The sequence below is a fragment of the Ornithodoros turicata genome, chromosome 9 (genome assembly GCF_037126465.1).
Source record: "Ornithodoros turicata isolate Travis chromosome 9, ASM3712646v1, whole genome shotgun sequence".
Taxonomy (NCBI): domain Eukaryota; kingdom Metazoa; phylum Arthropoda; class Arachnida; order Ixodida; family Argasidae; genus Ornithodoros; species Ornithodoros turicata.
In genome coordinates, this window is record NC_088209.1 from 35,734,173 (window position 1) to 35,762,022 (window position 27,850).

Genomic DNA, 27,850 nt, shown 5'->3' on the forward strand with positions numbered 1-27,850 from the left:
ATGCACAACCTTGCATAAGGATGGTCCTGTTAAAGCCCCCCACACTGTGACTAATTGGATAAGAATAATTCAGGGACTACAAATGATGTCATTTGGTGTTCCGTAAGCTTTTGTCCAGCACTGTGCTACAACTACATGTCACAACTGCAGTCACTTTTCAGTGAGGCAAAAATGACCAACTGTCTCTATCCACAAGAACAGACATTTATTGGACATACAAGGACAATACATTTATGAGGACCATGAATCGGGGCTAGCTTTACACAAATGAATGCTTTCTGAGCAGTAATTATGTTGCTGAGACACCTCCTAGGTGTACAGGGTAGGGAGTACCACTTGCAGGAAATAGCAACTTTACACCTATCACTCTTATAAGATTTCCAGAATTACCCGAAAAGGCACTTCCTTTTTATGCACAACATGCTCCTCCTGAATAACTACGGCCATGCGCTTGTAAAGTTAAAAACTGACAACCAATGTATGCAACAATGTACATTCTAGTGTCTCATCACAAGGTTCACTCATTGTGTTTCACACTGTGATTTCTTCTTTGTTAACAATGTCAACTCCCTCCGTGTTTTCTCTGTGTGTCTCTCGAGAAGCATTTACGCATGTCCCTTCGTGGCAGCCATTGACCTTCGTGCAAGCATCAGCATTGAATGTAGAGTCTCCCTTGCAAGCACAATGGGTTTATTCCTTCCGGTGCTTGCTCTTGCCCCGATGATGGTCCTGATCATCCGACGGCCGTTTGCTGGCTTTTTTGGCCTCCGTCAAGAACTTGTCCAAGCCGAATGGATCTTCTTCTTCCACCCTCTCAAACTGCACAGGGCCGTCCCTCTTTGATGAACGGTCCGTTCCGGAAAACTCTTTATCAGGAACAAAGCGAGACGTCTTGACCAACTTGTCGAGGTCTTCCCCGTAGACGTCCTTGTCCTGGTTACGGGGGCGGTACACGGACTGCTGAGTGGATCGCCACGGCTTGTCGTAGACGTCGTACACATCGTCGTGTCCGAAGCCACTTCCAATCCCTTTACTCTGATTGAAGAGACGCTGGTCGAACTGGACTTCGCTTGTGCGTGCACCTGGCATTCCCAAGGCAATCTGTTCGCTGATGTCACGTTCACGCTGCTTTTCGAGCTTGCTTCGCTTTTCCGGCGCGGCCCTTGCAATGTTGCGTTCTCTCTGTCGGTCCTTGTGTCTTTCGTAGCGGATCTGGTCCCTCTCGTGCGCCTCTTCGTCATTTGCCGGTGCCTGAGTCCTGATGCCCGCCCGCTCTTCTCTGGCTCGTTGGGCGAGCTGGCGCAGGTGCTCTTCCTTCTTCTCTTTCTCCTTCTGCGCCAGCTTCTTTTCAAGCTGGGCTCGCATTTCCACAGCTTCACGGGCCTTACGATCGGCTATGTACAGTGCTTCCGCCAGCTTTGCAAAGTTCTCGTTGATGTGAACCTGCTGCAGGCCACGACCGTCGGCAGCCAGGCGCTTGTCCAGCGGGATCGTGTAACCTTTCGCGTTCTTCCAGTTTGAGATGCACGGAGGAATACGCCACTCTTGCTGTTCTTTTACGGTCACCTTTCGTGTTGGAGAGTGCATAACTGGAGCTGGTGGTGAGGGAGGCCCTCGGGGGATCTTTTTGTTGATCTTAAAGCGTGGTGGTTCCATCGGGTCTTTCTGTACTTCGACCATTCGAATGATTCTCTGCTTTGCCCCAGAGTTGAAGGCCATGCCTTGTTGCGACGGCGTGTACCGGATGTACTGTGCTGGCGCTAACTTTTCAGCAGCTCTAACAGGCATAGCTGCCGATATTTTAGAATGCGTTAGCTTTTCCAGTGCAAAACGGGTTTCTTCCGTGGTTTTCTCCACCTCTTCTTCGTCAGGCTTTTGCAACGACGGATCATCGTCATTTGTGATCTCTTTTGGCAGCAGGTCTTGGAACCGATGGTAGACCACCTTATCTTTGGACTGACCCTGTCGGACTATAACGTCATACTTGATTTTTCCCTGAGCGTCTAGCTGAACTGGAAGCGCGTTGGAATTTGTTTTCTCTTTTTTCTTGCCCATATCCAGAGGGTACTGTGCAACGGGAATCTCTGGGAAGGCGCCTCCATCACCAAAGTCATCAACACCTCGGGGCACCCAGCCTTTACGCTTTCCGTACGCCGGTACTGTTCTTGACGTTGATGCCAGCTGCAGCGATGAAGGTGCATATTTTCTAGCTCTGTCTTCATCTTCTCTGTCAAAAACAGACTGCGTGGGAGCAGGTAATAGCGTCTTTAGCGACGCCATTTCGGTTGATAGAAAACTCGCCTCGTTCCTAATATGTGTAAAAGAGCGTAAATTATTTTAATTAAATACTACATATAAATGGATCTATGAATTTTACAAATAACATAGTGCGGAATATTATTTTTATGAAACGTAATGTGCGCTTTTAAAAAATTGTTTATATGCGGTCCGGTTATATGGTGCCCTCCTCCGTTCTTGTTTTGATGTTGAGCTGTGAAATTTATTAAATACTGAACGGTCAAGAAATGCTTGATGTAGATAAATGGATAAGCATCGCGAAGGAATGCAAGTACTTGCCTGAAAATGACCTTAAGGTACATATTTGGTAAATTCATGTTGTCTCGTGATGGGTGTTAATTGTCATCTATGTCACTGTCTGCTCTTTTCCATAAATCTCGCTGCAGTGTTAAATTAGAAGCAAAATCTCACAGCCCGTTTCTAGCTCTTCTGTTCTATTGCTCTTCTATTCTATTCCAAGAACATCGTTCGAAATGCGAAACACGAAAATGGCGTACTGGCTTGTTATCGCTTACTGTATGTGCTTCCGTTTAAAACCGATATGATGTAGAGGTGTTGTAATTATTGATATTTTTCGTGTATGTGTCAGTGTATGACGTCACTAGTTTATCCGGGAATTAACCAGACAAGTGTTTCGAGAATGCTTTACTGCAATGCTGAATATTTTGATACCTTATCATCGTTGTTCACAATGTGTGCATTTCCCAAGAAATTATGCAGCATGGTGTGTCACCTGCTACTGGAAGAATCCAATATACAGCCCGTGTCAACCCCTGTAACAGTGTGCGGCGATATTCATGGCCAGGTAGGTCTCCTGCTCACCCATCTTGTCTACATGCATAAACCACTGTGACCCAAACACTTGACATGCAGATGTCTTGTTTGCCTCCTATGGAATTGCTACGAATAGGGGAAAATTTGCTGGTCTCGTGTGATATGAGTGTCACCATGCAGTGGTTTCTCTAGAACCGCAGCCATGGATGGGGTGGGGGTCGTTATTCCAGTTATGTTGTGACAGCTCCACATGCCATTGTTGACATATGTCTAAAGGTTGAATAACACTGGTCCCCCTGATGGGAAACCTTGCTTGACTTTTATATTTACTCTGTTTGATGTTCAGCGCTCTCCATTTGAGGCACCATTCTCTTTCAGTTCTACGACCTCGAAGAGCTTTTTCGGACAGGTGGTCAAGTGCCAGAGACCAATTACATTTTTATGGTAAGCTGTACAAACTGTGAAACGTGTCCTGCCTCAGAGTATAACAGTCTGTTCACAGAAGACACAACATAGGCAACATAGGGCTACGCCATCTGCAAATCGCTTTTACGTCGACGGAAGTTTGAAGTATGGCCTTGCAGACTAAAATTTCTCGCAAAACAGTTTCATTCACCAATTCAGTTACAACGTGATGACACATTGGTAGAAACAACCTATGTCTCGCGCGATCTACAATGGAGGCTGTGGTTACCATATGTTTACTTTTGGAGACGGGTTTATATAACGGGTCTAATAAGGCTTTTCAGTTTGTCGCACCTTTGGAATAATGTGTTTTACAACATTGTGAGTATGCTTATTGTATGCGTATTGCATCTCGAGTACTGGTGGAGACAGAGTAGTCAATTTTAGTGCTGAGAACTACACGCGGAACCTTTGAGGCCAGGGCGCGCAGGTTAAACCTGTGCTGTCCACCCGTTGCATAGAGGAAGGCTGCCATCATCATCATAAGGCTGTTTGAAATTATAATGTTTACAAACAACGGGATTCAGCTTTGCTAGGTGTATGACAGAAAAGGGCGGGACAGTAATGCCATCGTGTTTGGTTGACACACATTATACACTGATGTTATTTGTGTTTAAAGTTATTCTTCAGCATACACCTGCTGTAGCTGTAGTTCTTTTTCCTTTTAGGGTGATTTCGTGGACAGAGGTTACTACAGCCTAGAAACCTTCACGCGGCTACTTACCCTGAAGGCTAAGTGAGTCTTACTGTATAGCTGATACCGTTTCTAATGAGATTATTGGGAGTGTGAGTATGGTTATGTCAACGTAGCTTAAGTATAGGTGAGCAGAATGAGGGCCAATGGTCCGTCGATACCAGCTTTTGTGTCTGCAAGTTACACCACCTTCCCGCCACAACGCTTTTTGTCCCTAACATCTAAGTATAAGCGAGCAAGCATGCTTGTGGTGGAGTGACAAAAATGACTACCAAATCTAACTTTATTTCCAGGGTCATTCCCTCGCTGTATATTGCTTCGAGCTCTTTCTCTAAACATGTCAGTAATATCATAGCACCAGATGTCACTGTGCCAAACTTCTTTCATAATTAACGAGTTAATTGGTCAAAATCAGTGAGGATAGTGCCCCCAGGAATTCTCTAGTGCAGCCGTAAGGTAGTCCACTTGACCCAGAATATATCGCTGTTTACTGTAATTGAAGAGAAAAAAAAAGGCGATTCCTTATTTCATGGACTTCCATCTATAGTTACACCGGACACCCTGTACATCGGAACGTAATGACCCATGTAAAACGTGCACATGTCCGGCCATGCGTTACATGTAGCGTAAATACAGCAGGACATGAAATGTTCTCACGCAGATTGCATTTCTTCTAATGTGTCTACAAGTACAGTCTAAACATAGTAAAATTAATTGCAGGTGGCCAGACCGAATTACATTGCTGCGTGGCAACCACGAAAGTCGTCAAATCACTCAAGTTTATGGGTTTTATGGTACGTGTGTGTGTAGACTGTCACTCAGCATCAAATCAGCGTCTTTCTTTCTTTCTTTTTTTTTTACCAGCAGTTTTTATTATTTGCTCTTTTACAGATGAATGCCAGACAAAGTATGGCAATGCTAATGCGTGGAAGTATTGTTGCAAGGTGTTTGACCTTCTCACCGTTGCTGCTGTAAGTTGAGGTACACGTGTACCAGCTCAGATTGTGTTATTAATTGACGTTTACTATGTACTTCAGATAATTGACGAGCAAGTTCTCTGCGTCCACGGCGGTCTTTCACCACAGATCAAGACGCTAGACCAAGTTCGTACAATCGAGAGGAATCAGGAGATCCCCCACAAGGGCGCTTTTTGTGATATCCTTCTACTTGCTGTGGATAAGTGGCAACGTAGCTTGGGTATAACTGTTTTGAGTACAACAGTGATCAGCTTTCACTTGCGTTACACTGAATGTTACACACTTTTTTCAAAACAACCTTTGTGCGTGCTATAGTTATGACATCACGTATATATATACAGTGTGTTTGCTGTAACGTGTCCAGAAATTTTATTTAAAGCGAGCGATAAAAGAGAAACGATCACTATTTTTCAGCTACTTGAATAAGAAACAGGTACTACCTGTTTCTTACTGAAGTAGCAGAAAAGTTCCACTTGCTTTTCCTTTATCGCTCGCTTTAAGTATAATTTCTGGACACGTCAGAGCAAACACCCTGTATATATCTGTGTGTTTTTACCTTTGATACAGAATTCACGTCTTTCCGAGCATCTCTGTGGCTGACACTTCAAAAATTTCACGTAACACTTTGACATTATGGTTTAGTGTAGAGTTCAATTCAATTTTATTAGTACTAATGTCATACACTACACAAAATTACATAAAATAATGTAATCCACTTAATCTTCTAATTATTAATCAGCCTAGAAACAAACGTTGTGTGTTTCTCTGTGTCTCTGGTATCGTCCTCTTCCCAGGTAAGCCCAGTAATTAACTAAATTCAATTAAAGTTCGCCAAAGTACATTCTACGCTACAAAAGCCTCGAGGACTTCTCCAGCTGTGAGAGCTTCATACTTTCTTGTTGTCGATGCTGTGGCATTGTGCTGCTCTTGGGCACTTAAAGATTATTAGTATTAATTTCTTTATTTTTTTTTTATTTTTTAAGTTTGTACCTGATTCAAGAAGCTCTGTTTTTGCAATATTCTAAATCTCTTCATTGATTCGTAGTATGCATACCAGACCTGCTCCACTGGCTGTAAAAAAGCTTAGAGGTGTATGTACAAAAGCTGTATGTGCTCCTAATTTGAAGATGTATTATAACCTAAAAACAGATGTGGTGTGCCTGACATGCATATAGTGTGATGTTCTGTACCATTAAGGGGTGACTCGCGTAGCGTTTCCTTGACATGTCTCCCACATCTAGTATGGTCGGATCCAGAGGATGTGGATACGTGGGCAGTAAGCCCAAGGGGAGCAGGATGGCTTTTTGGTGCTAAGGTCACTCATGAGGTGAGACGCTTAATTCGTACTAACGTTATTGTGCAAAAATATAACCCGCAGCATTGTACTGGGCATTAAAAAAAAATCTACTTACTCTATTTACTCGTTTCATAGTTTATGCTGCTGAACAACTTGAAGCTAATATGTAGAGCACATCAACTAGTGCACGAAGGTAAGCCCCTGATCATGCACTATCTGGGCATGGCTTACGGGAACGATAAAAATGATAGTTCTAAGAATATGCTCTTTATTTCGTAGGCTATAAATACATGTTCGACGAGAAGCTGGTAACCGTCTGGTCTGCACCCAACTATTGCTACCGGTGTGGTAACATCGCTGCTGTTCTGGCTTTCGTTGATGCAAACACTCGAAATGCCAAACTCTTCCATGCTGTGCCTGACTCTGAGCGAGTCATACCTCCCCGAAATACTACGCCATACTTCTTGTAAAATTCTTCGTCACCTTGTTTGCACCCTGGCATGATGACATCGCAACATCAGAACATCATTCCATTCTGATAACCGTACAGATCACAAAATAAAAAGATTAATTTCTGTTGCTATGTAATGATGACTCTGGTGCTCCATTTTTTGCCGGCCGTTGTTGCTGAACTCAGGGTGTTGAACCAAACTTTTTAATTTTCAATTTCTAATTTATTTTCAACTTCAAAAATAGTTTGGAGGAGCTCAGAGGGACCTGTCACATTCCCGGTACGCCTTGCTTGCGCGTACAGCCGTATCCGAAACCACTCCACAGAGAAAAACGAAACCACTTTGAACTGAAATGAAGGTTGCCTTGTTCTTTTTTTTTTTCCTATGGAACTGATCCATTTTCGTTGAACTGTAGAAAAACTGGAACAAAAAATATTTCTGTTCAACACCCTGGTGTCACCGTCCTGCAAGTAAGCCCTGCACATTGAGAATGGCATGCTTCACAAGGATCCAGTTTTCTAACAGATACTGCTCTTTGTGTCTCTGCGCTGGTGGCACAAATTGAGTGGTTCACGTTTATTGTTTATTTATTGTTTTTATTATTTTTGCTTTTTATTTATTTATTGTTTGTGCGTGCACGAGCTCCGCTTCCCTATTTTTAGATTTATTTCCTTGGAACATACAACACTTGTGTTAGGTGGCTGTAACTGTGTTTTGTACCCAGAAGATGGACTACATGGACCCGTACACATAAATATAGGTTGTTGTAATTTTGTCATGAAATTTTACCTGCCTCTCGTAATCTCAAGAATCGCATGGAAGTTTTGCGTGTCATGGTGTCATTCTATCATGGTGAGTGCAAATACTGTTGCTATTTCCCTGGCGCATGATTTCGTTCTCTGTTGCTCGCAGCATTTCTTCTACGGACAGCTCCCTTTTGCAATTTGTTCCCTGTTTTTGTCCCTTTTTGCGATTTGAGGTGGCTCCCCAAACTCATCCAAACAGATACTGTCCCCCCAATATTTGGCAACACCCCCTTAAATTTAATTACACACACAGCTATTTCTACGTAACTGCATGACCCCCCCCCCCCCCCCACACACACACACACATTTTTTTGCACCCCCCGTGTATGTGAGCCTGGTTAAATGGATAAACCACTTGCTATTGCACCCCTGTGTTTGGGCTGTGAGCTGGATCGGAAAATACATGGTTTTCCCCGTTCTCTATTCCCCAAAAAACGGAAGTGCTGCCTTTGCCATGCACCACGATGGGAATGGGGGAGGAGTGTTGTTCGGGGAGGGGGTGGAGGTGCGGTCTGCCATGGGATGGGGTGAATAGAGGGGAAGGGAAAGATGATGGTGGCTCAGGAGAGAGAAGGGGTGCATCGGTGCATCCCTCTCTTTCTCTGTGTTCAGGAAGCCACCAGAAAACATGCGAGCATCCCTCTCCCCATCCTAATGACGCATTTGTGCATTCTTCTGCAAGTTTCTAAATAATAACTATATTCCGCGTCAGCGGCGCGCCGGTCGGCAGAATCGCCGACAGCGACAGCGGCGCCACCGAGTGGTGGTACGCGTCGTCGTCAGTGGCGTCGTCGTCGTGTCCTGTGTCGTCAAGTTGTGTGTTCTTGTGCTTGTGGATTGTTTGTGCTCTATTATCGCCACGGATTGTTACAACCGTGGTGTTACGCGTCACCTTTCACGCAACAGCTTCGCTCAGTATATGAGAAGCTCTTTTCTATCAGCTGCGCTGTCGTAACATTGACAAGGGTATGTTGCCATTGGACTTTGAGTCGCGTGCGGTGCATGTGTTCAGTAGGTCGTGCACGTAAGGTCGTGTATGTGTAAGTGTGGGTATGTCCCACGAATTTGCCTTTGTGTGAGTGGAACGAAACATAAATACCGCCTGCAACATCGCAGTCCCTGCTCTAGGATAGTTTTGTGTTCGGGTCATATGTAGGCTTCGGTTGTGCCCTACATCAAGTTTGCTAGGTATTAATGCTTGTCGTTGCTCTCATTCAGAACGATACCCATCGAGCCCGAGTAATGGATGAACGTGAAACGTGACCCGGTCGTACTCTATGATGCATGCGATAGAGAGCTATTGATCAGTCTAAGGTCAGTGATAGTCACCGTACCACGAAATTTCACTTGGCATACATTGTAATGATGACGAAAACCTGAGACTAGGGGCCAGGCCACAAGGTCCACCTGCTAGTTTTCTTTGTCTATTTTATACATTGTGCCTTGAAGTGAGGCACGATAATACAGTTGCACTTATGGTAAAGCACAAAGTACTGTCACAACATAGTCATGTCTCACAAAAACAAGCAGGCAAAAGGCAACGTATACATCACAACTGCTATAGTCCTGTCCTGCACGCAGTACCCTGGTTATCTGCTTGTCAAAGCTTGCCTGGCATTTGTAGACACAGTACTTGTCATGGGTTCGCTTTGGTCTGGCCAGTTTTCCCAAATGAATGGTTGAGTGAATGGATACCCAATGACCCATGTCTCCCTTGACTTTTTGTTCTTTCCCTTTGCACGTTCTGGACAGTTCATGATATATGGCTTGCTTTATAAGAATTTCTCTGTCTCAGAATATGCATCTCATGAAAGCACTGTGTAAATGCACACGCTTTTTCAGTCGTGTAATGGCAGTCCTACAGAATGTTGCGGAGGTGCACCAAGTGCTTCAAGGAAGGCTGTCTCAGACAGAGAGACTCATCAAAGACATCTTGAACTGCAGGAAAAGCGTGAAGGAGAACTCGGCAGTGGTAGGTACTTGCTTGCAATGAAGCGGTTGGCAATGTAGTGTGATCCGGGAGAACAAAAATTCCTGACAATGTTTTAGAAAGCTATTTGAGGATGACACAGTCAGTTAGCATCTGCTCATATTTTCATGACATCTTGTAGTAGTAAACAGTCATATGAGCATTAGTGCAGAAATGCCCATGCAGAGGTTCATTGCTGGAGGATGTCAATCCCTATAGACCTCTTTATGCAATGAATTTATCATGCAATTTGAGCAGTAATGGCAGTACCTTTCTCCATGAATCAATATTGAACATTTTCTGTTTATTTCTTCTGGTTCAAACAATAATCTCATGCAAGTAATGAGCAAGTCAAGTGTTAGTTGGCAAAATCTTGATACTTTGTACTTGGGGGAAATGCTGCGTCTTGTTGTTTCCCTGAAGCCCTACAGAGATACCGAATTGATTACACGTTTCTGCTGAATTCCTGAGTGCTGAAGCACTGTAATTACAAGATATATATATATATATATTTTTTTTTTTTCTTTTTTAACGTACCACATACTGGCTTTATACTTTATCTTTGGAAATAACATAACCAGAAACTTTTCTTAAAAAGAAAGTGCTGCTTTCTTTTTCGATAGGTGAAAGAACAAATTCATTCGGCGTTTAGTGATGCGGTGTGCAGTTTAGAGCAAAGGAAACTCCAGCTGTCGAGGCAGGTGGATGTACTTGTATCCCATCAAGAAAACAGGCTTCATGTGGACCTTGCCAAGCTATACCAGTGTCAGGGACAGCTAAGGTCTTTGATGAAGTTGCTTGAAGACAGACAGTTGCGCTTTGATCTGGACATCTACAGGATTCCGGAAATGTATGTAGTGCGTTTTATTGTTGCCTTCGTACTGTCGTTTGATGTTCTACGTAGTAGTAGTACAGCCACGGTCATACTTAACCATAACGTCTCAGCACGTGGCCTGCAGAGTAGCTAGCGCAACTCAACATTGGCACCTGGGTTTGAGATTGTGTTTAACGCATACTTACATCACCTCACGACCGCTGCTCTGGTGCTTTTTGCACCTACGGATAGGGTTGCCACCTTTCGGAGTGAAAAGTACGGGCTGAGGGAGAGGGGGTGGAATAGAGGGAAAGGAGGAAAGGCTCGCGGGAAAGGGGGTGAGGAACGTTCTAGCTGGCTCGACACAGCCACCAACAGCTTTGCACAACCACTGCTCTTGTACCCTCCGAACACAAGACGTAATGAATAACAATGATGATAATAATAATAATAATGAATAACTAAGAAAACGACTGGTGACTGCGGAGTTTGGTCTGTGCTCCAGATTTATTCAAGCTGTAGTGGAATGTTGAAGGAAAAACCCCGTAAAAGCCCTTAAGGAAGGTCTCGAGCCACAAATACCGGCAAAAGGCTGCCGGTATCACCTTCCTACCGGCAGAGGAAGCAAATAACCGGCCGTGCCGGTATAATACCGGCCTGGTGGCAACACTACCTACAGACAAGTCTCTCCTTCGCACTTACGCTCGCTACCTCATTGTATAATCATGCTTGACCTTGCTGTATAATCACAACTGCTCTTGGCTTTCTTGTCCAGACCTAGCGTGGGCACCAAAGTGCACGAATTGAAGTTCAACTGCATAGAAGACCAGCTTTTGAGGTACGGCACGAACGCACTGGGACATATCGAAGTGAACGGACGGCTCCCTAGCTTAGACTTGGAAGAGGAAGACTATGGGGATCTTAGTCATCATATTCTGCACAAGGACCTCAGTGCGGAGGACATACAGAAGTCAAGCATGTGCGACCCATGGCTGCTGTATCACACAGTAAGGGTTCCTACTTTTCATGCAGCGTGCTAAAAGTGATGCATCAATAGCGGTAGGTACATCTTGTCAGGGTTGCTAGATGTCTGGTTTTCTTTGTAGAGTGACTACACTTCCGATGAGGGGTTTGAGGTAGTTGGCGCATGCCTACCAAAGTCTCTGTCTGCAACGTCAAGCTCAATAGAAGCTGTTTCAATGGATGAAGATGATGGATCGGAGAAGCATGCAAAGTCGCTCGTAAAGCCCGTAAGTAATATGTTTCCGTCTGCAATAGGCTGTGTTGGATCATACGGTATCATCTTCCTTTTGTTTCATTCAGTACGATTCACCAAGTGAAGGAGTTAGTAAGGACCTACCAATGACATCACCACATTTCAACGAAGACACGTCGTTCTGGCTTCTTCACAGCAGCACAAATTGTCCCGCAGCTCCCTCGGGGCCGCGGGTGAATCGCATATCTAAGGAGGACTCACTGTGTGACAAGGATAGCTCGTTATATCTGCTACATAGTAGTCTGAGAGACTTGTCCCTGAAAGAATCGGATAGTTGTATTAGTATTGTGTCTGACAGCACCAACTCAGATGAACTGAGCTGGTTACTTGCATCAAAATCGGGTAGCCTCTATGCTAGCTCAGGATGTTCGACGGTGTGCAGCGAGACCGCAAACCAGGACATCACGGGAGCAGACGCTTCTCAGGACGATCGGAAGTGGCTACTTGCTACACGGAGTAGTCGCACCGGCACGGATTATTACAGTATGAAAGTGAGAGAAATGTTTAGTGCATACTTTGACCACGCTGACTACACCAGTTGGATTATGAATGGTAAACGTACGGCATGATTGCGTGTCAATAAAATTGTCTGCCTACATTTTAAGGGGGATGGGGCTTAGAGCTGGGAGTATTTGGATATGTGCTTTTAAAAGGAATGAGGTACAGAACAGGAACGGGTGTGCTGTACATCTCAGGTATATCGGCATTTGCTTCAAACTATTTGTACACAAATAAAGGTCAAAAACCAACGATGTGTGTCGTTCATCTTGCAATTATGTTTGCAGATTGCGTTGCAGCAGATGGTGTTTCTCACAGATGTGTTTGTGTAGTAGTGTGCAAGGTTAACACGGGTCTTCCAAACTTACAAGCTCTAAATGAAACCCATGCATAAAAATCACCCTGTTCCGATGTGCTCTAAGTAATGTATGCAAGGCCTCCATGCCTTTGCATTCTCTTGATGATCATTGTAATTAAGGAGTTTGAGCAGCTCTGTCGTTTCAAAGATCCTTGGGCATAATATCCACTTCATAGCGTAAAACTTGACTACAGCGTGCCTGGTGTTCAAACCGGAAAGTACCATAATACCGCTGAGTAAGGAAGCATGCAGGTTTCGTGGTTGAAAGCAATATATATATGTAATAACACGTCCCTTCATAGCGGTGTCTGGCAGTACCGTGTCTGGAAAAGTATTTCGGAAGGGGGTTCTACGGAAACTTAACATGGAGGAGAGGATTTCGGATCTCCTCGTTTCCTTTCTCCAAAATGCACTACAAAAGGTAGGGTTCCGGTGTGGTTGGTGTGGACCGCCCTCCCAACCATTTGAACCATTTTATGCTAATCCATTTGTATGAATAAATAGTGCAATTCTCATGTGAGGGTAACTCCATTGCATCATTGAGTTGTTACATCTATGCGCGTTTACTTTTATTTTATTTTTTATTCGCATGTAACGTACCTGAAACCAAATTTTGTTGTGTACATTCAAGGCTGGGCTGGACATTCACTTTACCTGGTAAGTCCCCAATCGGCAGCCATGACTTGACGCATAATGGTTCTCTCTGCACATGCTTTAGTAGAGTAATGTTGAACTCAAAACAAATTATATACTATGCGTTGCGATCTTGCTACTCGCCAGTTATTCGGTTTCGGTTTCACTGAGCGCAATGACGTGGTGGTGGTGGTGGTGGCTTGCCGCGCAATGACGTGACGTAACAACGAAGCCACCAATCGCCCAATCACAGTCGTGCTACAGTGGCGTCACCTTTTTGACGGAACTCTCTGAGTACGACGCAAACTGGCGCAAATTTCAGTTGTACTTGTGTTGTTTTTCCATTGGCACCTTCGTAAGATTGAAGTACAAGTGAGGATGCGGCTTTTCTGCTTCACGATGTACCGCCGATAACACATCGTCCGTGTATTTTACCAACGTTGTGTCTGCATAATACGGTGAAATAATGTCGGGAGCTTCTTGCGTGAAAGATCAAATCCGGGCTTTCGTTGTATCCTTGTTGAAGCCTACATACTGTGTTGCTTAACATTGTCATCAAAAACGAAAGAGCCTTGACTGTGTACAGCATGTTGTAGAGACCCACGACAGGTGTAGCGATACAGCACACTACGTTGGTGAGCCACAACTACGACTTTGTTAATCAGGCGAACACAACTGAACTTCTGTTGATTTCAGCCGCTTTGAAGGGAATCGCATCTATTCTTGCTGACGGTATTCCAGCAGACGAGACAGAGTATACTGTATTCAGCCATCTTACGCTCCCCGTAGGTTACTATATGCTCGGAAGTGAAGTTACCGTGAGAGATGAAATTACATTTTATCTTGTCATTCCGCAGATTTCAAAACACTTTCCTGCTCTTCTTGATCAGATAAATGAAGAACTTAAGTCAGACTGTGATGATTGTTCCGAAGTGCTACGAAGATTAGAGGTGAGAAATCTGCTGCACGAAGAAAACTTTCACAGCAAGAAATATTTTCTAATATGTCTGTCAACATTTAGGAAGCAGTTGCAACAATTGAGTGTATGCACTCTTTGGCAAAAGCCGTTTCCTGGGATACCATCACCTTTGAAGCTGTACGCGGTATGCTTCCAACGTTGCTGGATCTGGCACGGGACAGCTATTCACACCTAAAGGTACTATTGCAGAGTACGCAGTATCCTGTGTGCTTGCTTGATGTCATTGGAAGGTTTTGTATGTGACACTCTTTCCTCAAACAGAACAGTGAGGTTGTGTATGGACGGCACTACTCTCAGCTTGAGGGCAGCCTGAGGAAGCTTTCTGAGTGCACCGTCCACCTGCAATTTGTAAGTGAGCTTCACGTGAACATGTTTTCAGCTAAATCCTTTGGAAGTGATCAGTGAGACCTTGATATATGTAATTATCGAGAATCTTTGACACCTGAGAAAAAGTTTTAAGCGATCACATAAAAACATCCTGTATTCTGAGGTTTTATTAAACTTCCATGAGGCTTTGGCTTTCAACGACGTTAAGCAAGACACTAATGTCTCACTAAACTAAACTTCATGCATGCTTATCAAGGTTGGCATTATGCAGACTAGTCACAACGTTATAATAGTTATCTTTAAAGAGGAATTAGTTCCTGAGGAAGTGAATTATACGTCCTCAGCTATTCAATAGTAAAGGCAACTGGCTTCCAGATAGTTAGAAAAACAACTTATCGTGGCATCCACCTTCAGAGGTAGAAACATTACACCAACCGATTTGAGGCATGGTTACATTTTTATGTCATGCAAGAGCATTGCTTGCTGTTGATGCTCCTGTTTGTTCCTGTCCTGACCTATCCTGTCCTGTCCCCTGAAGAAATGCCAAGGATGCAGGGGGGACAGGGGGATGAAGGGGAGCAAGGATGCTGCGGCTTTCGGAACTGGAGTGAAAGCACTTGCAGCAGCAGAGTTGCTAGTCAGCCATGAGCTGTCTAATGAAATCTCCTTTGAATGTGGCGAATCAATGTGTGGCATGGAAGGCATTGACAGACCAGCAGCATTCAGATCGAGAACAGTGAAGGCTGCTGAGAAGAAGCAAGGATAATACATACCATGCAGTTCCAGATATAGTCCTGCTTAGAAATCACTTCTCAAGTCATAGCTATACCTGCTGGTGCATGCAGCTTCTGCAAAAAACAGAATGCATTACCCAATGAGCTCGTTTTTGAAGCCCCCCTTCCCCCTTGTTGATGAAACCCCAACCATAATCACAAAATAAAGGTGGTGTTTTCCCAGCATACAATTAACAGCAAAGCGAAGAAGAGAAATTGGGCAATAAGAGAGGAACACCCAACAAAATGCTGTTTTTTTCTTCGTTAATTTTGACGCAAATTAGTCAGATGGTCTTAGAAGAACACTTAAAATGTGTTGCGTCTTGCGCTTTCTTTCAGGCTCTCTTAAGTGCAGTGGAAAAGGTAAAACTAGATAACGATAAGGAAGATGATATAACGTGGCTGGTGAAAACATGCGACAGCCTGCAGAACCTTGGGTGTGTCCTAGAGGGGACGGAGATCAAAATGCTTCTGTCTGCACGCAAGCTACTTGTGAGGTATCGGAGGATCCATGCATGCCTGCTAAATAGTTCCTGTACTGTCGTGCGTGTAATCTGTCGTATTACATTTCCTTGTTTTTTCCCCCCTAGGCTCTTACTCCAGTACTGCAGTGCGCTGAAAAATAAGTTAAATATCGATACCACTGTTGGAAACCTATGCAGCTACTTGACTGATTGGATTCTTAAGCTGAGGAATTCGCAGTGGGCTAATGTAAGTTGTATAAGACAAAGTTTGAGCTTCTGCACTCCTATTGCTATAACTGCCTTTTTATTGTACTTGAGTTCCATAACTTTTCATTTTCAGGAAGCCGGCTTTGCAGTTGAGCTGCGGGTAGCAACATTTCACACAAAACTGGTTATCTCAGTTTTCGACAGATATCAAGGATATTACGACAGTAGTGCACAGGATGTAATCCGATTGGCATTACTACTTGCTGGGTGGGTTTCGCAGAACGCCAGGCAGCCGCTGTGACCTGCGAGCAAGGTCTGATACTGTTATATTTACTTAATCTAAGTATTTTCGTACAGGGTGCCTATCGTTGTAGCCAATTCTTCAACACTGATTGAAGCACAAAAAAGTGCTGTAATTGAACAGCTTTGGCCTGCAGCTGACCATGTTGTAGCACAAAATTTACATAATGAAGATTTTTGCTGCGCTATCACAAACCTGGGTACCAGTCATTCATTTCTACATGTTAAGCATGATGTGACAACAGTATGCATTGTTCAGGACTAACCTTTCCTTTTTTTTTCCCTCTCTTTCTTTCTGTCTTTGTCAGATGTGCCCTCTGAGAGTTGGGGCTGTTATATCTTTCTGCTGGTCACAATCCTGGACAAATTAATGGATGCTGAGGATGGTAAAGGACATCATGCCACTACATAAGGCTTTCGACTTCCTGTTTGGGTTTATCATACTTTCCACTTATTTCAGAAACGTATGACACTTACATGAAGCTTTCCTGTGGTGAAAATATCTTTAGCAAGGTGTTTTTTGCATTGGAAAAATGTGAGTTCACCTTCTGGCTTCCTGGATAAGCATTGGTGAAAAAGTTGAGCACTTTCCCATGATGTCTTACAACAATTGTCTGCCTCGTCCTCAACTATGACTACTAGGCTGCGGCTAGGAATGTTTTCTTGTAGGAATTGCTGTTTGGATGTTGCGTCTTGCAGGTTGGAAGGAGTTACAGCTTCCCGCTCTTATCAACTCCGCACAGAGTTCATGTGAGAGGCCTTCAAGGTTTGCCCACTGCTTTCCTACTTGTTTTGCCATGTGCAGTAGTGATGATTATGATAATATAAGATATGGTGATGAATGATAAAAAATATTTGGAAAAGACTGTCTTCTCCTGATATGTTCACTGTCTTCAGGTTTGTGGGTGCCACTAAACCTTTTTCTATCACTAAAGCGATTATCTAGATTATGTTAATTTCCTGCAATAGGGACACGGACCTTCTGGAACATGCCCACGCTTGTATCTGTCGCTTCATAGCTACACTTCCGGCAAGACACTTACCTGCTGTTGTACGTGCATTATTTCATGCATTACTTTTGCATTTTCATTTGAAGAAACTTATTCATTGTAATAGCAGGTTTTGTTTGTTCTCGTTTGTTCATAGGAGACAATCCTGCTGAGAAATGTTCTACACGTGAACAACACACGAGCATTCCTGGCTACCGAAGTGTGGTGCTGGCTGGGAAGGTACTCTGATGCTAGAGATATTCTACACGAAACATCAACAGGCTGTCGAAATGGTTTTCAACTGGTGCTCACTGCATACAAAAATTCTTCCCTAGGTACTGCCCACCGCAACTGTGCTTTGATCATGCCGTAGTACTTGTCCGAGTGGCACAGGCCACAAGTGGGATACACTATCAAAACGTAAAGCATTTGCTGAAGCGACTAGTTGCTTGCCTTGCAGAGGAATACAAGGTGAAGTCACACACCAGTAGCCGAAAATAACTCGCATTTAAAATGCGAGCTTTTATTTTCCCACTTACACTTGCGCAGGACAGATTGCGGCAAATGTTTATCAATCCTGGAGATCTACTTGTTTCAAGTATCCTTCCACTTCCTCAAAGAACTGAAGAAATGTGGGCAGAAGCATTGGCGCTTCTCAACGAGCTTAATAGCAAAGAAATTGACGCTTCCGGGCTAAGCCGATTGGTGAGCAGGCTGTTCTTTGTGGCGCATAATATATTGTTCTTGCAATATCCGGTGCGGAACAATGCATATTCCCTTTTTATTATATTTGACGCTGTCTCACACTTTGCAGGATTCACTGGTGTCGCATCTAAAAGACTGCATTACCTCAAAGAAAGAACCGCTGCCATTGAAATTATTGCTTCAAGTTCTAGGAAGGCTTCCCATTATTGATACCCCCCAGTGCTCCTCTCTAATGGAAGGACTGATTTGCCTTGTTACAACACAGATTCACGTTTCCAGCAACCGAGATTTGCTGCAGGCAAGAACAACATTTTGTAAATGCCGGTCATCAATGTCACTCGACGAGGCTTCTTTGCTATCTCAATAATCAGTATATTTCTTCACATAATGTAGTCACATTTTATGTACAACAACTTTTTCGTGCAGATCTTGAACACTCTCGAGTATATGGTACGAAAGGACGTCCATTTCGTTCACACGTTGGTTGTCCTGTCGCTCTCTAAATGGAGCAATGTCCCTGTTGCAAGAGGGCCCCAGGTAGTGTATTGGAAGGACTCGAAAAAGTGAGAAGTGATAAAATGTGGTGCATAATTTTTGTTTTTCCTTTTTTTCAGGAGAGAGAGGTGTTAAATAAGTTATCGGGACTTTTCGCTCAAGCACTGCTATCCAATAATTTTGTTATACAGCATATCACCCTGCTTGTCTTCACCGAGTTTGCGCGGACGACACAGCATGACATCGTAATATCTAAAGCCGCTGGGAATGTACAAATCAAGCAACTTGTCACCAACTTCATGACAAAGGTAACAAAATTTGGAACTTGGTGCCCATGGTGGTGGCACTGCAGTGGCGTATTCGTAGATAGCGGTACAGAAACCTGTTACTTCTTAGAAAGAAAAAATAGTACAGGCCGAGAGTATTGGTGGAGGTGCGACATGGACGCAGTTCCTTTGGTCATCAAAAATGTGGAAGGGCCCTAAATGTGTTCATATACTATTTATATATCGTGCATATATTTCACCATGTATATCGTTAATCATCTATACATTTTCATGAAGCTCACCTTCCATGGCACAGTAACTGTGAAGCGTAACAAAACAAATCAAACTCCCAAAATAAATAAATAAGTAAAATAAATTTGAATATTCTCAAGGCCTAAAGACACATGAAAACTTTGCATACTCTTTAAAGATGCCGTTACCTACACAGCAACACAAAGGAAAAAGGATTTATCTGTTGTATCGTTTGTGATAAAGACTTCCACACTCCTTGAGAAGGACGGGAGAGGAAAATGCAAATTGTGATTCACTTCATGCCTAAAAACGGACAAATGGCGTCCCTTTTGAATTGCTCTCAAGATAACGGCATCTTTAATCCCGTGATAATTTTTTTTTTTTTTTTCAAACTTCTCCCGGAGCTCTTGCTTGAATCCTTCTTCCAGATTTTTGCATGCACATTGTGGGAGAACAAACTCAGTGTTGCGCACTTTCCTACAGGCAGATTTAAGGAAACCTATTGACTTGCTCGCACTGCTAATGAAGCAGGAGAAAATATTGCTGGAAAGCAGGCACGCTGCTTCAAAACCAGAATCGTCGTCGTCATCGAAGCGCCATCTCACCAACGGGACAAGTACGGTGGACAGTGTGGTCACCCGCTCCAACAAGCGGGCAAAGTACGAAGCGGAGGTGAGTGGCGGTTATGTCGATAACGCACGGTCTGTACTGCACGGACATATTCAAATCCGTCTATTCCTCAGGCCCCTGTGGACAACTGTACTGCGGTACTCAGACAACATGTAGGGATACTACTGGATCAAGACAAAGCCGCACTTCAACCCCACAAGGCATGCTTATCAGATATTTACAGCCAATTAGGCACTTTACTGCACAGGCTATGACAATCCATTTGCAACTGAACTTATTTTATCGAAATATAATAAATGTACATACTCCGGATACCTCTCAAACTATATTTACGGAATCTGATATTCACAGGTCCAACAAATACTTGTGCGATATGTGTAGATGTCTGTTAATAAGATCATGCTGGTCTTATTATCCAATTTTTTTCGAGGGCTTGCCTCATATTTATTACATATTTTTGCACGATAAGATACATCACCCTGTCGCCGACAACACAGCCCCAACACGCAGCTTCACCTCGTCCGACCCAGCGTCTTTCATGCACATCAGCAGCTTACGTCCGAAGTTGCTTTCAGTCCACGACTGCATCACTTCTTCCGGTACGTTACGCACCAAAAGCTGGCTCATGTATCCTTCATTGTTATCCTTGTCGTGTTTTATGAGCTTATTCAGCAGGAACCTGCCGTACGTCTGGTCGAAAAGATGCTCCCTATCCAAATCTTCGCCCGCTTCGTACGGAGACGACAGCAGCTCCGCTATCTTGTTCAGCGCGGGGGTGCTCGCTTCTCTCAACGTCGTAAGAACTACGCTTGCAAACACCGCGGAGTGTCCGACCTTGAGGAGCTCCGGAATGTTATTTTCGATCAACTTGACGAGCTCCTTGGCAGCGATGTTACGTAGTTGCTCCCTGCGGATGTTGACGTCCTTCTTACTCGTCGTGGTCGCGTCCCCTTCCTTCAGAATGTTGATGATGTCGGGATGGAACATCCGCGTGTCCCGCGGGGCAACGAGGTACGCGAGCACTTTGCACCCGTGTTTGTCGAGCGCCAGTTCGAGCGCCGACTTGAGAAGTTCGGATGTGACGGACGATTCTATCAGTTTAGTGTCGTCGACGCGGTCGAATATGGAGATGAGAATCAAGTACGCGTTCTCGTCTTTGGCAATCTTCACCATGTGAGTCTTGAAGCCCTTGATGATGTTTTTCCTATCCTTGGCCGTTCCGTAGAAGATGCACTGCATGGCGACGCGCGCCCCGTCCTTTGTGTGCAGGATCTCCGCAAGCGAACCTGCCAGCAGCGGGATGACTTCCGAACGAGAAGCGTCGTCCGCGCTCTTGAAAAACTCGTACAGAAGGTGGTGAACCATGGTGTGGCGCAGGACCGGCTTATCGATCATCTTTATGAGGGTTTCCTTGAAGTCCTCGATGAGTTTCGCCGGCGCGGGAGATTTGGCGAGGACGTCTTTGAACGTGACCACCTTGTCCTCCTTGAAAAGCGCAAAGTCGCGGCTGTAGAACTCTTGGAGGAGTTGAGAGCGCTGCACAGCGTTGGCGTGCTCGTTGTAGTAGTATTCAATGATTGATCCCGCTTCACTGTGGTTCATCAGAGACACAATATGAGTGTTGAAGGCTTTGATGACGTTTTCTCTCTGCTTTTTGGTGCCTTTCATCAGCATCTTCAACACGATGAACTTTGCGTACGTCGACTTGCACATGGGAACGACGATATCCTTGACCTCGTCGAAAAGCATGCTCCGTTGTTGTTCTGAGCCGTACGACTCGAAGCACTCGATAGCACGTGAGGTGTCGTGTGCAAAAATGAGCTGCTTCACTCGCCCTTTGATGATATTTTCCATCTTCTTCAACAATTCTTGACGGGTATCTGGCAGGCATTTCCTACGTCGCAGGTCTTCCCATATAAGCTTCACTTCTTTTGAAATCTCGTAATTACCTCCCTGCATCTTGCGGACAATTTTACGTTGCTTCTTTGACATGTGAAGCAGCTCTTTTTCGGAACTTTCTATTGAACTATCTTCGGCCTTTCGTTTAACCGCCTTTTTTGCCGTCGCAACACTGGCATCTTTGGGAGCAGGCGGTGGGCTACTTTTTTTCTTCTCAAGCTGCTTGTAGCTAACGGGACCTTTAGCTTTGCCAGCAGACGAAGGAAATTTCTGCTTCTTGCTGTTTTTATCATACTTCGATACACCTGGGGTTTCGCCGGATTTCCTTTTCAGCTGCTTCTTTTTCTTGATCGTGAGTACTTGACCGGCAGTTTCGTCAGCAGGCATTTTGATCTTGTGTTTCCTTTCTACCACATCAGCTAGGGTTTCGTTTCACTCACTGCAGAGCACGGCAGTCCATCTCACACGGGATCCAGTGAGCAGATCAAGCACAAAATAGCACGTGGCTAGGAGCTAGGATGGCTGCACAAACTTTGATTTTTTAATGTATTGATGATGATGCTATTGTGGCTGCTGGTGGCTTGGACGATTGCGGCTGCGGCATGCAGGAATTGCATGATGAGACTGACGATGTGCAGTATCACACGCGATAGCTTGTGTCATTAAAAGTATCACTGGTTCGGCGCTTCGTTCCTTTTCATCTCTGTGATTTCTCTGTTATTCGTCTGCAATGTCTAAAATATTGACTACAAACCATGCCAAAAACGGACAACAACTAGCACCAATCGAATGAAAGTGGTGACTGTTAGAACTACTGTCCCTACTCTTTTTGTGGATGCCCGCTAGCCAGCCAGATCTAGGCTAGTAGTAGGATAGGAGGTTTTTCGCCGTTTTCACGTTGGGCAATGTTGGTGCATCGGTTAGTTTGAGTGAACCTTGTAAGCAGCGCACAGCCTATTATGTATGGGTGACTAACACGTGATATAAGGTGAATATTGGCATGATAACTGATGAGGTTGCAAAGCAAAGCACGACTGTTAACAGGAAAGCATGCTTGGTTTTATTGTCGCCTTAGGATCTCGGAGAACATGTCCTCTGCAGTCGACAGATTAGTAAGGAGTGGAATTCGTGATGATTCTTCCTTGAAGTCAACCTGTCGTGATGAAAACGCTGAAACAGACGACGAAGACGGTGCATCCTCACCACGGGAGACTGGCAATGTCGAGGTCTCTTCTGAATCCGAGGTACACAGTGCACAAATTCGCTAATTACATATCGTAGCACACTTTAAACCTGCAGTTAACTCGTACCATTTTGCCAATGCCACACATATCTCGAACGTGTGTCGTACAAGGTTCGCCAAGATAAACTTCGGGGTTTGTAACGAAGATAAAACAAAAAAGAACAGTGTCGGAAAGCTAATGTAGACGTTAGAGGACGTATTATGCCCCCTTAAATTTTATGTCCATAATGCCACATAGTCTGTTACTCTGCGGATAAATTGTGAAAATTAAAAAACGCCGCTGCCTAATCGGCTATACCTGTGTTCCAGCTACTTTCCTCAGATAGCGCGACGTTGCAGACGACATCGAACATGAGTTCTCTGCGACGCCGCATTCGACCGTGTCGCTATCTGAGGAAAGTAGCTGGAACACAGGTATAGCCGATTAGGCAGCGGGGGTTTTTTAATTTTCATGATTTATCCGCAGAGTAACAGACTATGTGGCATTATGGACATAAAATTTGGGTGCATAATACGTCCGCTAACGTCTACTTTAGCTTTCCGACAATGTTCTTATTTGTTTTATCTTCGTTACAAACCCTGAAGTTTACCTTGGCGAACCCTGTACTTTGAAAATAGAATTGAGAATTAAGTGTGCCCCCTTTTCCAATTACATGTAGCTACATACACGTGGCACAAAGAAGAAAAGAAGAAACATAGCACTTATTTACTTGTTTCAGAGTACGGAAAACAACGAAACGCGGGGTAAACCTTTATCCCGCAAGCCCCGCAGGGCGGAAACTCGTAGAAGTCGCAGTCCCGCAGATCGTACGAGGGACGCATCTCGGGACTCATCAAAGCAGAGGCATCACACATCAGACTTGAGGTCAAAAGGGAGGCGCACAGCTGATAAGTCATCGAATGAACTTGACTTCTGGAAGCTAGCCTGTGTCGCTGCCATTGCAGTATTCGCCATCTTCGCCTTCAAGATGATGGGACGAAGTGAACCAACCACGGGGCATTCCCATCGCGTCGACGTGCTGCTCCAGCACTTGCGCCGCCTGAAGCAGATGTATCCGGGACAACCGGAACACAACTGGCAAATTATTCGTAGCTCAGCGGTCGAAGTACTCAATGGCAGCGAAGCCCAGCACGGACCCGCTGTCCTACTCATACTCGCGCCACCGCACAATGAGAACCTGGCAAAACGCATTGGGAGCGAGGTGGCCCTCGCGTTATCGTACGCCTTTCAGGATGGCGGAGCCTACGGAGAGATAAGCCTGGACGACCTCACGTTCTCCGAGGACGTCATAGCTGCTAAACACATCATCGATAGGAGGTGCAAGTCGACCTTCGAGGAGAAGCGGCAGCACGTGATCTTGGCGCCGCACATCGAGAGCTGGAATCCGGAACTCGCCATGATGCTGCACCCGCTTTGCGACTACGAGAATCCGTTGTATGAAAACGTTGCCATCGTCTTGACCGCTTTCAGCGAAGATATTATCGGAGAAATTAGGAGGTTGCAGTACGATCGGATGGCAGAGGACGTGCTGAATAAAGCGTGGGACGTCATGGACACCAATCAGAGACACGCCATCATCAGCCGCGTCACCGTCAATGTCATTGTGTTACACGACGAACGAGATGGCTTTTCTAGTGTGGACAAACAATGAGTAATTTAACTTACTGCCCCCTTTTGGAATGTTGAGAGTACCTATGGTGCGTTTGCCACCTTTGAGATGTGTTCTTATTGAACTAATACACACGTTGATGTTGGAATTTCTGGTGGATGTTCTCTTTCCGTGTATGTGGTGCATTGCACACTCCCAAATACTATGCAATTTTTTCCAAAAGAGCAGTAAGAGTGATGGTGATTGACTCTTCCCCAGTCTCGCCCGTAAATGTCTACCGTCTAATAACAATTCAGCAACTTTATCTGAATGATGGTGGTTGGGGGGTTTCATCACCAGGGACGATACTCTACCCCATATAACTCTCTAAAGTGGACAACATAACCCCAGAGTTTCGAGGATCTAAACAGGTATATCGTCTTTGTTGTTTGTGCCATGTTTTATCCCTTGCACTACTCCAAATCATATGCCAATCGTGTGTGTACTGCTTTTGTGTACAACGTCATACCTGCATGCTGGTTTGAGGATCGATCGCGTGAGGTTCCCCATCGAGGAATTACACGTTCATAGAGCTGTTTTTGCACACAATTTGTCTTTCTAGTTGCTTCAACATTTTCATTTGGTGTAGGGTTAAAGTAATTAAATTAATGGGATTTATTTCGTTAGCTTAATTGCACCAAAGTCAACTGTACGGCGAAAATCTCCCGGACCCTTTCACTGGAGAGAAGTTGTTATATGTATTCCTCTGTTCCCCCATGTGTTTCTGCATAATGTCCATACCTTCCGCACGGGAACATCAACAAACACTGCCTAAATGAAATTACATTCTACAACATGTGGGAAATGTGCCTTATCTTTCTTTTTCTGGGTCAGGCAGGGGAAATAAGTGTCTTTGTCGCACATGAACCATGGCGGGGCAGTTGAAAACAAGATGAATATGACCCAATCCACAGTGGTTAGGACAGAGCTCAGGATCTGTATTTGATGTGAAGGCAAGCAGTAGGTTTTGAACCCACGCCGCTCTGACTGTCGGCCAGAAGTGCTACTTACATGCAGACGCTTGTGTTTTGAGGTTAAACCAGTTTTTATCTCCCGATTTGCATCAACGTCACTTGAGGCAAAACCCCGAAAACCTACTCGCCGAAGTGCATATCCAGCCACCAATAGTCTGTCCACCAGCACCTATGCCATACTCTCACCAATACGGGCACTGGAGAACGCTAAACACGGCGCGTTCAGCACGGCCGCGTGGCACCTCGTGTTCGTCTCTGAAATACGAGAAATTTTTCTTTTTTTTAGCCGATATCACCTTATTTCACCCAGTTTTACAGATCATGAAATAAAACCCGATTTTCACTGGGAGAAGGCAGTAGCGGACCTGCGTACGTGACATTCCCTACCTATAGAGCCTCAAACGTGTCCCAGGAGTTCGTGTGTAGAGTACCGAACCCTAGATCCGTTACCTATACTTTTTTTTATTATTATTAAGTTCCGTGTTAGCGCCGCGAATCAGCTGTGGTTATGAGCGGCGTGCATGCGTCCTGGGCCGACTTCAGGGGCACTGTTGCCGACATTCGTCTGTAAAGTCTTCCCAGGGAAAATGTCAGACGCAGGGCCGGCGTCTTACTTTTCGCCTGCAGTGGAGAACTTGCGCTCCCCTTTCTGTATTGTTGTTTTTCCTCTTTTGTCTTCTTAGAGCGGCTTCTTCTTGTACGAAAGACGTCTTTTTGGCGTCGCCCCCGTGAAGCCGCCCACAAGCGTGCTCTGACCAAGCTGCCACGCCTGGCAATTAAGCCAAAGGATTCGGTGCACGTTTGTTGTTTCGGACTTAAAGGGCTGCGTGTTGTCAGGAACGTGTACTTTGGGCAATGTTTTGCCACATGAGGGAGTACGCATCGGCTGTTCTGTCGGACCTACCTTCCCAACCACCACCACCGCGTGCACGACTTCGAAAATGCATGGTGTACACAGGTTGTAAGACGTGACACACACGTTTTGGAGATTTGTGTAGCCCAGTTCCGGTGTGAGAACGCTTCCATTATGGTTCGTACCCGTTGACTCGCAGCCATATCATCACTGACAGTCTCATAAATGAGCGCGCACGTCTGAAGGAGGAGGAAGAGTGGCGGGTCTCTCGTTCCTTACCCGTATGGCCAGAGCTAGTGGCCGTTTGCCATGTTTGCCCTCGTCGTGAGAAGTTCGTTTGCACTGCTTGCGGTAGTCGTCACGGTGGCCACGGCAACAGGACCTAGTGAGCAGACGCTAGCGCAGAGGATCGGTAAGTATGCGTTTCCGTCTGCACGTCTTACTCCAGGGTACGCTCCCCGCAAAGTTTAACGACGACAGTGACAGTCGTATCGCTTTTTTGTGTGTGTGTGTATGCTCCAGGTGACCCGGAGGCACTCAAGCAAGCCACGCGTAACCTCGCGGCAGCATCAAGCGCGACACCAGCTACAAAGGTACGAGAACAGCGCTCGCTTGCCACGAATAAAGGGCTGGTCCATAGAAGAAAGCGGTCCCGCAGAAGTCTACTGAGAGGCAGCCGTCGTAGAGACGCCAGTCAAGAGTATTATCCCCAAGCTGACGAACAGCAGTACCTTCCTCGGTCCGACCAGCGGGACAGCAACTGGAACGTCGCGTCTCAGCTTGAAGGCAAGGGCGACAACGCTTTGGGAAGCTACGAAAAGCTCGCCGAAGATCCTTACAACTCGTACTCTCCTCCTGTGCAAGACGCTGACGATGGTGCTGCCCAGCGCGCAGAATACGATGCTGAACGGACAGCCGAACTTGAGGCGAGTGACGGGGAAAGTGCAGCGTACGACGACTACAGCGGTTCCCCTGGTAAACAGAAACGACAAGCGGCACCGGAGAGTGTTGAGCCGTCGCGCGGCTACAGTGGTGATGGCGGCGGCTGGAAAGTAAGGCCCAGGTCGTGGGAACGGTACAGGAATAAGCGCGGGTACCAGGAGGGCAGCAGGGACCAGTACCCTCCTGGGCGTTCTTACTTGCAGAGAGGAGCAGGATCCAAATTCTTTTCCCCGGACGAGCAGCAACAGAGTGATAACAACTTTGGTGGTTATGCGCAAGAAGTTGTGGGGCAGGACGGATTTGTTGAGCATGTCGTTGGGGAAAAGAAATGAAGCGAAAAACGTTGCGAAAATGAATGCAAATATGATTCGTGGTGCTGCATTATCGTATATAAAGTACTGGCATGTCTATCGCTATAATGCCTCTTTCCCGTTGGGGCGTTCGCCATCCATCAATAAATGACGTCCGAGGTTTCATCATGTTAAGGGAATCATGTTTCGCTTGTTGTCAAACAGGAAGTTTATTGTGCCACATAAATGGAATTCAAATCAACATATCGCACAGGTGTTATGCATTCAGTATTCCACGAGAG

General features: G+C 45.2%; 7 protein-coding genes across 9 annotated transcripts; 5 read left to right on the forward strand and 2 right to left on the reverse strand.

Annotated features, from left to right (window-relative positions):
• Nucleotides 1-188: 188 nt before the first annotated feature.
• On the reverse strand, nt 189-2,304 carry LOC135368775 (SNW domain-containing protein 1-like). The gene has a single exon (XM_064602286.1). The coding sequence runs from the start codon at nt 2,278-2,280 to the stop codon at nt 691-693; it is 1,590 nt and encodes a 529-aa protein (XP_064458356.1). The 5' UTR covers nt 2,281-2,304; the 3' UTR covers nt 189-690.
• Nucleotides 2,305-2,442: 138 nt separating this feature from the next.
• On the forward strand, nt 2,443-7,093 carry LOC135367934 (serine/threonine-protein phosphatase 6 catalytic subunit). Its single transcript, XM_064601029.1, has 10 exons — nt 2,443-2,594; nt 3,008-3,103; nt 3,451-3,516; nt 4,206-4,273; nt 4,952-5,025; nt 5,123-5,202; nt 5,269-5,386; nt 6,444-6,535; nt 6,641-6,698; nt 6,785-7,093. The coding sequence occupies exons 1-10, from the start codon at nt 2,526-2,528 to the stop codon at nt 6,973-6,975; spliced, it is 912 nt and encodes a 303-aa protein (XP_064457099.1). The 5' UTR covers nt 2,443-2,525; the 3' UTR covers nt 6,976-7,093.
• Nucleotides 7,094-8,531: 1,438 nt separating this feature from the next.
• Nucleotides 8,532-12,572, forward strand: LOC135367935 (uncharacterized). 3 transcript variants are annotated; one of them, XM_064601031.1, is made up of 6 exons: nt 8,532-8,729; nt 9,606-9,735; nt 10,356-10,582; nt 11,322-11,553; nt 11,653-11,796; nt 11,870-12,572. In XM_064601031.1, exons 2-6 carry the CDS (start codon nt 9,613-9,615, stop codon nt 12,389-12,391), a joined length of 1,248 nt encoding a protein of 415 aa, XP_064457101.1. In that variant the 5' UTR covers nt 8,532-8,729; nt 9,606-9,612; the 3' UTR covers nt 12,392-12,572. The 3 variants fall into 3 exon arrangements, with proteins under 3 accessions (XP_064457101.1, XP_064457102.1, XP_064457100.1); XM_064601032.1 differs by lacking the exon at nt 8,532-8,729 and adding an exon at nt 8,780-8,951; XM_064601030.1 differs by lacking the exon at nt 8,532-8,729 and adding an exon at nt 8,995-9,077.
• Nucleotides 12,573-13,592: 1,020 nt separating this feature from the next.
• Nucleotides 13,593-20,008, forward strand: LOC135368776 (FIGNL1-interacting regulator of recombination and mitosis-like). Its single transcript, XM_064602287.1, has 22 exons — nt 13,593-13,822; nt 13,898-13,946; nt 14,008-14,096; nt 14,169-14,261; nt 14,333-14,467; nt 14,552-14,638; nt 15,730-15,887; nt 15,981-16,101; nt 16,195-16,328; nt 16,419-16,561; nt 16,670-16,747; nt 16,822-16,896; nt 17,061-17,127; nt 17,331-17,412; nt 17,508-17,590; nt 17,686-17,821; nt 17,900-18,055; nt 18,165-18,353; nt 18,482-18,592; nt 18,670-18,858; nt 19,552-19,740; nt 19,812-20,008. The coding sequence occupies exons 1-22, from the start codon at nt 13,778-13,780 to the stop codon at nt 19,950-19,952; spliced, it is 2,550 nt and encodes an 849-aa protein (XP_064458357.1). The 5' UTR covers nt 13,593-13,777; the 3' UTR covers nt 19,953-20,008.
• Nucleotides 20,009-20,104: 96 nt separating this feature from the next.
• On the reverse strand, nt 20,105-22,163 carry LOC135368777 (pumilio homolog 3-like). Its single transcript, XM_064602289.1, has one exon. The coding sequence runs from the start codon at nt 21,982-21,984 to the stop codon at nt 20,173-20,175; it is 1,812 nt and encodes a 603-aa protein (XP_064458359.1). The 5' UTR covers nt 21,985-22,163; the 3' UTR covers nt 20,105-20,172.
• A 270-nt stretch (nt 22,164-22,433) lies between these two features.
• On the forward strand, nt 22,434-24,598 carry LOC135367937 (torsin-1A-interacting protein 1-like). Its single transcript, XM_064601033.1, has 3 exons — nt 22,434-22,585; nt 22,673-22,841; nt 23,560-24,598. The coding sequence occupies exons 2-3, from the start codon at nt 22,686-22,688 to the stop codon at nt 24,490-24,492; spliced, it is 1,089 nt and encodes a 362-aa protein (XP_064457103.1). The 5' UTR covers nt 22,434-22,585; nt 22,673-22,685; the 3' UTR covers nt 24,493-24,598.
• Nucleotides 24,599-26,398: 1,800 nt separating this feature from the next.
• Nucleotides 26,399-27,810, forward strand: LOC135367938 (uncharacterized). The gene is made up of 2 exons (XM_064601034.1): nt 26,399-26,728; nt 26,839-27,810. Exons 1-2 carry the CDS (start codon nt 26,626-26,628, stop codon nt 27,588-27,590), a joined length of 855 nt encoding a protein of 284 aa, XP_064457104.1. The 5' UTR covers nt 26,399-26,625; the 3' UTR covers nt 27,591-27,810.
• The last annotated feature ends 40 nt before the right edge of the window (nt 27,811-27,850 follow it).